This window comes from Brienomyrus brachyistius, chromosome 20 (genome assembly GCF_023856365.1).
Source record: "Brienomyrus brachyistius isolate T26 chromosome 20, BBRACH_0.4, whole genome shotgun sequence".
Taxonomy (NCBI): Eukaryota; Metazoa; Chordata; class Actinopteri; order Osteoglossiformes; family Mormyridae; genus Brienomyrus; species Brienomyrus brachyistius.
This window is the reverse complement of record NC_064552.1, coordinates 4,449,075-4,458,133: the sequence shown is the minus strand read 5'-3', so window position 1 is coordinate 4,458,133 and position 9,059 is coordinate 4,449,075. Positions and strand designations below refer to the sequence as shown.

Below are 9,059 nucleotides of genomic sequence, written 5' to 3'. Positions count from 1 at the left end.
GTCTACTTAGTCTATGTGACTAAACGCTGAAAAACCGCAGTGGCTCACACGGTAAAGTGTCTGCCATGAAAAGAATTCCGGCATCATTGACCTAAATGTTTAACAATTTAAGGTCATGCAGGCTTGACTATACCTTATATACATATAAGACACACTGTTGGCTCGGTGAACAATAACGAATCAGCCGGGTGTAATAAAACCATATTGAACTACTCTCGGGGTCCCACCTTTCTTTGAATAGCCCGGGTGTTGTACATGCGAGCGAAAGAAAAGTAAAAGTCATAGTGCAGCCTGCTTTTTCAGGCGGACTGTTTAATGGAGGAAGTCAGTCCTGCCAGCGGGGATAAATCAGGCCGAGGCCACACCCCCGTGGGTCACCCCTCCGAGGAGATCCTCTAATGCTGCGCGTCGCGCTCGCCGGTCACACTTGTCCTGGAGTCTAGCTTGAGGGAAAATCTCCTTTGTCGCAAACTATGGATGTCAAAGTGCTGTCGCTGACGGTGCTGCTGGCGGTGGCGCTGTATGCCCGCACATCGCATGGTGAGTTTGCTGCATCTCTGGTGCCTTTCGGCATCTTCTTTGGCCGTTTTGCGCTCTTCTGCACCCTGATCAATACGTGCCTTTTTCTGTAAGGTCCTTGCGCGTTACATTGCATTTCCCTCACTGCAAGTTTAACTATGTATATTATGTATCATTTATACTATGTATCATTTTAAGTGTCAGTTTAGTGGAAAATGTTTGAACATGCGATGCTTAGAGTGTGATTTTATTAATTTGCTGGAATTAAGTGGTTTTGCAGTTTTACAGTAAGAATTTTACTTCAAGATCGGTAAACTTAGGGACGACGAGTTCACAGTGTATGGTATAATTTTTCATTTTAATTTACGTTATTTGAGAATTATTTTACACCATTTTAAATATATAAGTTGTACGGGTAAGACATTGACATCAGTCTACAATTACAATTACTACAATTACTTCGCACAGAATGTAATGCAGTTAGTTAAGCACATCGTTGTTCTGTGTTTTTATGTATCTTCAAATTACGGTCCGTTAAGTTCAATACGCTACGCATACGATACACATGGATTTATTCTGGAAATGCTGAACTGGAAAATCAAGCAAATGAGCAACGCGACCCTGCATTTGATGTTTGCCTGGGCATGTTGTGTATTTGTTTCTCCTTTTTCCTTCTTTTAATGACCCACTAATTGACGGATTAAGCAAACCCGTTGTAATAGCAGTAGATGTCCTGTTGGAATCATCCTTTGTTGCGCCTTAATGGTCATTTTATTACCATCATAATGGCGTTCAATTGTTGCCGAAAATGTTCGTTGGTGTTTAAGTGGCATTTCGCGCTTTTAAAAGAGGAACTTACGTTTCCAAGTGGAAGCATTTTGAGAATTTATACGCCCGACAATTAAGTAATTAGTTGACACTTGATTCAAATGTACTGAGGTGCAGTGTTCAGTGCCGCAAACGGTTCGACTTTAAAACCAATATTTAAAACATCTCAGGTTTGGTGTTTATATACCTCTCACCCACCACATTTTATTACACTCGCTGCAGAAACGATTAAAGAATCCACTTCAGAAATGTCTGGGAGCAAATAATCATTAAGACGTTCGTTTAAGAAAAAGAACAGTCTTAACTGAAGTATAGTCATTTAGGAGGATATACATGCATTTCACCGCAGTTCAGGGATTTGTTATAAAGCCAAGGTTTGTGTTTTCCGCAGTTTGAGTTTTAAGGACAATGTTCAACTCCAAGAAAAGGTTGCTTTACACCTTTTATTAACTCTTACGGAAAGACACGGGTAACGAAAACATGCAGCCACATCATTAAACACAGAATAGGCATGTTTTAGTCGCAATTTATTGCTGTTTACCATGGAAACTTTTATTTACAATTACATTAATGTACGCAGTCATTCGCAGGGTGGACATACTCAGCGAATTAAAAAAATACGGGTCAGGGCACCGAAATGCCATTTTGCTGACGACATACAACAAAATGCAGGCAATCAACACCTAATCAAAAAATATATATTACAACGTGTACAGCGGCCAGTTCATTTAATTTATTTCATGCAGCTGTATTTTTTTTACGAAATGAAGCATCTAAGAAACGGTAAAGGAGCTAAAATCTCAGAATCTCGTTTGTTTCTCATCAGCGTGTTTTTCTTACGTGTGGCCGTTGTGTGCACAAGTGTTTCTGAAGCGTTTCGCTCTCTCACTTTTACAAGATTTTTTCCCCCCTCTGACTATAGCGAAGAAGGTATTTAACAGGGTAAAAGACGCGGCAGGGTTGTGAGCATGGTTGCTGATCGGACAACAGAAATGTACAGTACTGGGGAACGGCAGTTTTACCTTAGAGTCACAATCATCAGTAGCTTCTTCAGTATGTATTAGAAAAGTTAGAAAGGTGGCTGCTGATTAAAGGAGGATTTTCCCTGCTAGGGCTGACACAATGGGGGGTCATGGGGGTGAAAGATGTCACACTGACCCTTTTGTTTTGACTTCCACCCCCCAGCAAAGCCGTTCGGCATGGTGGAGAGGTGCTGGTGCCGCTCGACTGTCAGTACCGTCCCGCAGCGGGCCATCCGCGAGCTCAAGTTCCTGCATACGCCCAACTGCCCCTTCCAAGTCATGTAAGTACAACCTCAGACCCCCGGCCCCTCTCCTGACCGGTGCATCCCACATTCCCCTCCCGACGACGCCAGCCCGGCCCGGCCCGGCATCGACCTTCAAAGCTTCATGGGAAGCTGGAAGGCGCCTCCCGCACTGCACAATTCTCAGACGGGGGAGGAGCTGAGTGGCCGGGGGGGGGGGCAGCAGTGGATGTTTTTGTTTCTAACAGGAAACAATAATAAAAGGGTCAAAATGATTGGCCTTTTTATAATCTTGTGCCTTGGGCTTGAACCTTGTATCCTGAAGCCTTATCAGTATGTTTGGGGGGGGGGGGGGTTGAAGTCCCCCCCCCCCATATCTCCCCATTTTCGCATCACCGTGCCCACGCAGCATCTGTCAGCAGACCGTAGAGTCAATGGACAGTAGATTTGTAGTAAAGAACAGGCCTCCGTGCAATTGACTGAGGAGTGACATCTTAGGCTGCAAAGGCAGCAGAGCAGATGGACCCCCCCCCTCTGCACCCCCCCCCCCCATGCCTCCCCGGCATGATATCTTAAACAGCGGAGATGAAAGCGGTAGTACAATCTGCTTGTTTGCTCTCGGGTTTTACTCACTGTGAGTAATTACTACCTGCTGACTTCTCTCCAGAATCTGAAAATTCCCTCCCAGCCCCCCACAACCCCCCTGTTCACTGCGCCCCCCACCCCCACCCCCGAACACCACTGACATATATTGACTGATAGAAGTGATGACAAACAGTTTATCTGTTAGGATAAATACAGGAATCACCCATTTGAAATAAAAACATTTCTTGTGCATTTAACAGAGCATTTTAACATATGAGTTGTTAGAAACTCCCTGTCTTTCTAGTGGTTGTGCACAATTTTTTTTTACATTTTAGGATGCGGGGGGGCTAACTCTGGTGGCGGGTCCTGCCACTTGCAGCTGCTGACTGAAGCGTGACCTTTTGGCACACGGGTGTGAAATCCCGTGTTCAAACTCTTGAGGTCACAAATATTTCGGAGGGCGTCCGACTGCCTGACGTCCCCCGGGCAAATGTTCAGGGCAGCCCTCGCTCAACGGGCAACTATTTCGGAAAATGTTTTGAAACTCTTGTCGTCTTTGAAATAATTTGTATGTTCAAATGCTAAGAATCTGTGAGGTTCGCTTTTCCTGGTCACCAGTGGCCAAATGTAAGATGCTTGTTTTTTGGCGATGTTCCTGCACACATCTGTTTGTAAGTAGACCAAGAAGTCCACCTCCCACGCTACTGACTTTAAAAATGCTGCATTTTTCAATTTCCACTTAGGTTTTTTTCTGCTACTTTTATAAGGCCAGATTTTTTGAGGTTGCACACATGCTTCTTGCATATGTCACGCAGAGGTGTGTACAGATCTGTTCCGGGACACCTTCATAAAGAAAATACATGTATGGTAATCAAATTCTATTTAGTGTTTCACAATCCACAGATGGAAACTCGGGGCGGAATTCATTTTCGTACCGGTTTAGTTATTCAGAGAAATCACATTGTCGGTCTTAATTTCAGTGTAAGACATCCAGCATGATATCTGAATAAATAACACGGAGCGAGGCAGAAACATTACTTTTGATAAAAACAGAATTTCTTTCATGCTCAGTTACTTGCCGAATGGTGTTGATTATCTGTACGTCACTGAGCAGAATAAACAGCTAAAAGACGGATGGATGTTTGTTTTAATTCAGTCTATTCTAGAAAAATGACATTCTTCATAACCGCAATATAAATTTTAGACCTCAAAGCTGCAACCAAACAGAGATTGAAAGACGCTAATAGCAAATGAATATTAGACATAAACAAGAGGGTTATGCAAACCACTATAACGCAGAAACGTTACTGCAGCTTGTGGATTCAGGGCTTTATGGCAGTCTGTCCAATATTTAGTGGTGTGCGGTTTCCGTTTCATTTAGTATAAACATAAAAATGTTCCAGAATCCCGACGGGGGATTAGGGGATAATCGACATAAAGAAACATTTCTTTTCCCCTCCTTTTCTCTCGTTTAAACGTGGCTCCCTGCTTCGGTCACTGGATTCACAGGGCGACACTGAATATGTGTGGGTCAGACTGAGTCAAAGACCAGGCAGGTTTATCAGTGAAGATAAGAATCTCCCAGGTCTTTGTGTGTCTTAGGGTCTCGGTGTGCAGGGACAAGGGCTGTACAGCAGAGGTAAATGTGCAGGTTGGGAGGGGGGGGGGGGGTTGGTGGAGGGGCTCCACCGCTGTTTGAATGCTGAAAATAATCCGTGTCCTTCTCTCTCCCTGCTGGTTCCCCTATGCAGCGCCAAGCTGAAGAACAACAAAGAGGTCTGCATTAACCCTGAGACTAAATGGCTACAGCAGTACTTAAAGAATGCCCTGAACAAGTAAGGCGAAACCGTTCGATACAAGTAAGAGCAGCAGCGGGTAACTGTGGGAAACGCCGAATGAAATACGCCCGTTTTCGTGTGGCACCCATTGCCCCATGGAAGTCCTCCCCTCCATGGCGGTACATGGGTCCAACGCTTTGCCCCCTTCGTGATTTGTCCCCAGAACACTAAATTTTCATGGAAAACAGCCGCAGGAAAACGGGTTAATGACTGACCCCGGTATTTCCTTTTCTGCGTTTCTCACCTGCATGACAAAAGATGCTTTAATATTTAGCGTTAGTATCCGTAGTGCCTCGTGCTCTAGCCCACATTTTTGCTCTCTCCCAGCTCCCAACACACCTGTACCAGGTATTCGATGTTCTTCATTGGCTAGGAGCTGGGAGGGAGCAAAAACGTGGACTGTCTGGGGGTTCCCGCGGACCGGGTTGGGAAATGTAATGTCTTTGCTGCAGTCTTAGCATCGGAAACCCCATGATCCTTTGCTGTTATCACATCAGCTCTGTGCTGTACCTGCTGTCTGTATCACCACGCAAATGGACCAAGGCCCTTAGACATACAAGGGCCCCAATAACGAGCATTTCTACGCCCCCCCTCCCCCGAGAATAGGCCGTCTTTGAGCTTGTTAACCGTGCAAACGACCCAAAAGCACGTCAGGTCCCACCGATAATGGCCGTGCACACGGGCGTTTACGAAGTGTAACGGTTTTGTACGAAGACAGATGAATGTCTATGAATGTCTCCGCCCCCCATTACGGTCCCATTGTGTGGGAAGTTATGCTAACAGTTCCCCTCCCCACATGCTGGCACGTCTTGGGGGTGGGGGGGGGGGGGGGGGGATGACGTCGCTCTTTAGAAATCAGAGCAATCAAAGCCGACTCTCCAACTGGAGAGTCGTTTGCGGCGTGTTTAAGCTAACGGTCTGCCTGGTGACCGCGTCCTTGGAGATCTGGGGCATGTCTGGCCATGAGGTCCCTCGACAGCCGTGATTACGCTGTGACTCTTAAAACCGTTCCAGCTGTGACTCGTAGGACCGATCGAAGCTGGATGATGAGGCCATCACCTCGGCGCACTGGCCCTTAGTGGAATCAGGCCCTTTTATGTCTGCGACCAAAGATCACATGGCGCCCGTAACGTCACAGGATTCTCCCAGCGTATCTTAATTAACGATGCGGTTAATTAAACAGAGATAAGTGGAGGGTCTATGTATGTTGATGTGGTCTTTCCTTCAGGATGTTGCAGGCTCCTCCCGTTGAGCTGTGAAACCACAGTCACTGCAGGATGACTTTACAGCGTCCCAGAGAAACATAAACTCCCCCCCCCCTACTCCTCCCAGTGGCTCTGTGTAACTTCCTCAAATGAACGAGGTGGTTAATGAGCGTTAATTGCATTGGGAAGCACGTCAGGAACCAGATGCTGGTGCAGGTCCAAAGGAGCTCAGCAGTGTTCCTCTCACACGCAGACGAGAAGAGCTTACGGAGAGCTCGCGATGCACCTCCTGGTTCTGGTGGGAGGGACGGGCTGGGATACGTGTTGAAGACTAGCAGAATCTAGCTGGAAATGTATTTTACTGCTAGTAATGTCCCCAACCCTAAGGAGGCCAGCTATTCAGCAGAAACTGTCATGGATGTCATGGTACGACGGTGTCCAGCTGTGCTTATTCCTTTACCGCTCAACCTCTTCTCTCCCCCCCAACAGGGTGAAGAAGACCAGACGACGATCCACTTAGGGACACTGCGGGACCGCTCTGTGCCCCCCCACCCCCCCCACCCCCACAGCCTGCCACACAAATACACAACACTCGTTACCTCCCGGGACTGCTTGCCAAGCCAGCACTTACTCACCAGTTACGTTCATGCAGCATCGAGCCAGACTGTGGCTCACCACCGCCCCCTGCAGACACTTTTCCTTTAGCGCAAAGTGCAATTATATATGTGTGTCCGAGTGTCCGTGTCGTCCGTCTGATGTATATAAGAAATATATATTTTTTACTGAAAAGCAGGAATGGGCTATTCAGTGTAGCTTTGTTTTTTCCACAGCCAATAGCCTTGCACCAGCGTCTTTGTTGCATGGTCAGGGGATTTAAGTGCTTTTAAGTGCTCAACAATTGCATAGATGAACCTGTGGAACAAGGGAGCCCTGTTTTACACCCGAATGACGTTGTGCAATCAGACATTCCTGTTGTCGCTGATGCACCGCTAATGTCGCTAATGTAATATTAAAAGCCACAAAGGAATCAACTCACACTGGAGGATTCTTATACAAGCCATGACTTTATTTAAAGTTTTTTTTCAGTGCGTCTTCAGACCGCTCGAGAATTGTGGGAAGGTCTGCATTTCCCGCCCTCCCCAGTCTGAAGGACTTTTAAGAGACGCTGCAGGTAGCACCCAAGACGGCAGGGTGGTTAATTAGGACTGTGTATCGCTGTTAGGGTCCCTGTAAGGGGTGTGTGAGGTTTGCGGCAGTAATCGCTCACAGGTGCCACACCCAGCTTTTGTTGTGCACTTTAACAATCGCGATGCAAAATCCTATTTGTTTTTTTTTCTCAAGCGGATGCATGACCATCTGGGATCCCCTTTTCCAAGGGTTTTTTATGAGCAGCGAAACACTTTTTATAGTGAGGTTCAGTGGGGAGATTTATCCTGAATGACTTCAGTACAATTACGCCGATTTGGCGATGCGGTGACGTGACAGACAGACGCGCCGTCGTTTCACTTCCAAGCAGTTAGCACGAAACACGTAACCTTTATTAATAAATATTATTTTACTGTAATTCCATTTCAGACAGTACAATATGAAGGGTTATGCCAAGAATGTACTGTACTTAACAGTATTACAAAACCTTTTTGCAGACGTTGGTTGTTTACATTGATCTGTGTTAATGTTACTTAAATCTTAATTGTGAACGAGCATTTAATTGAATTTTTATTAGAAAAAAACTTGCATGCCTTCTGTTCCTGGATTTTGACATCAACCATCAAAATGACGTCATTCTTAATTCGGAAGTTAATTAAGAATAATAACATCAAGCAATGAGTAGGACGGAGTAGATCTTTGTGCAGCGGTGTAATGAATGAGGAGACATTTGGAAAACAGCCCGACTATTTGTAATGTTTTCGTGGCAAATAGGACTCATTCCGTTTGGAATTTCCACATTAAGACGGTTGCCTTAGACGGATTTAAACCTGTGGGCTTATTGTCCCATATGAAGGTGTACATTGTGAATGACTAAAAGCAAGACTGGATTGTGGCTGGGGGAGGTCATTTATGGACGTCGGGCAAGAATTAGTTAAAGGAGACGGGTACTGAACAATGTGCAGTAATTTAATACACCGTGTTAGACATGTAAAACGTTTCCTAATATGTCTGTCCGGTAAGCCTGTCTGTGGATGGCAATTGTCATGAGATACGGCATCGTTTTTGGCTTTTAGGGGATTTATTACCTTTGCCAATGTTGTTTAAGATCCAAGAGACTCTGGCCTCGTTATAGACTGATTGGTTGTACTGCAGTGAGTCATTTTCTTCTCCCTGTTTTCCCACACAATGTGAAGAAACCCTCTTACTTTGTGAGGCAGCTTCCTATACAAGTATATTGCATCTATGATGTTGTATTTAGCTTATAAATTGTACTTCACTTTGTATACAAACTTGCATTAATACATCGTTTGAATTCACGTAATTTTCCAATAAACTTTGAAAGTCTCTTCTTGTCTTTTTTTAAATAAGTATTCCTTATTTAAATGCGCGTGTAGAATAGTGTGCAGGAATGTCTCACTAAGACAAAAGGATTCACACAAAACGACAGATCCTTTCAAATATTGAAATTAAAGGCCTTGGACTAAAATTTATTTAAATTTATTTAAAGTTTTATACCTATGATTTTACTAGCAATTTAGGGCCTTTGCCAAAGAAGGTTTACTAAAGATAACTTGACTGGCAGCCTAAACCAAGGAGAGTGGTGCAATAATCAATGTGCATAAGAGTAAAAATATCCAGCTATTTAAATGTTAAGTGTTAACAAAATGTAAG

General features: G+C 44.8%; 1 protein-coding gene across 2 annotated transcripts; it reads left to right on the top strand.

Annotated features, from left to right (window-relative positions):
* The first annotated feature begins 380 nt into the window (after positions 1 to 380).
* On the top strand, positions 381 to 8,734 carry cxcl12b (chemokine (C-X-C motif) ligand 12b (stromal cell-derived factor 1)). Of its 2 annotated transcripts, none has more exons than XM_048987065.1 (4): positions 381 to 540; positions 2,533 to 2,650; positions 4,948 to 5,055; positions 6,729 to 8,734. In XM_048987065.1, the coding sequence occupies exons 1-3, from the start codon at positions 474 to 476 to the stop codon at positions 5,033 to 5,035; spliced, it is 273 nt and encodes a 90-aa protein (XP_048843022.1). In that variant the 5' UTR covers positions 381 to 473; the 3' UTR covers positions 5,036 to 5,055; positions 6,729 to 8,734. The 2 variants fall into 2 exon arrangements, with proteins under 2 accessions (XP_048843022.1, XP_048843021.1); XM_048987064.1 differs by having other exon boundaries at positions 383 to 540; positions 4,948 to 5,031.
* The last annotated feature ends 325 nt before the right edge of the window (positions 8,735 to 9,059 follow it).

Coding starts and splice junctions, on each gene's coding strand:
- cxcl12b (XM_048987064.1), top strand. CDS start 474: ATGGATGTCAAAGTGCTGTCGCTGACGGTGCTGCTGGCGGTGGCGCTG. Junction 541..2,532: donor GTATGCCCGCACATCGCATG/GTGAGTTTGCTG, acceptor TCCACCCCCCAG/CAAAGCCGTTCGGCATGGTG. Junction 5,032..6,728: donor TTAAAGAATGCCCTGAACAA/GTAAGGCGAAAC, acceptor CCCCCCCAACAG/GGTGAAGAAGACCAGACGAC.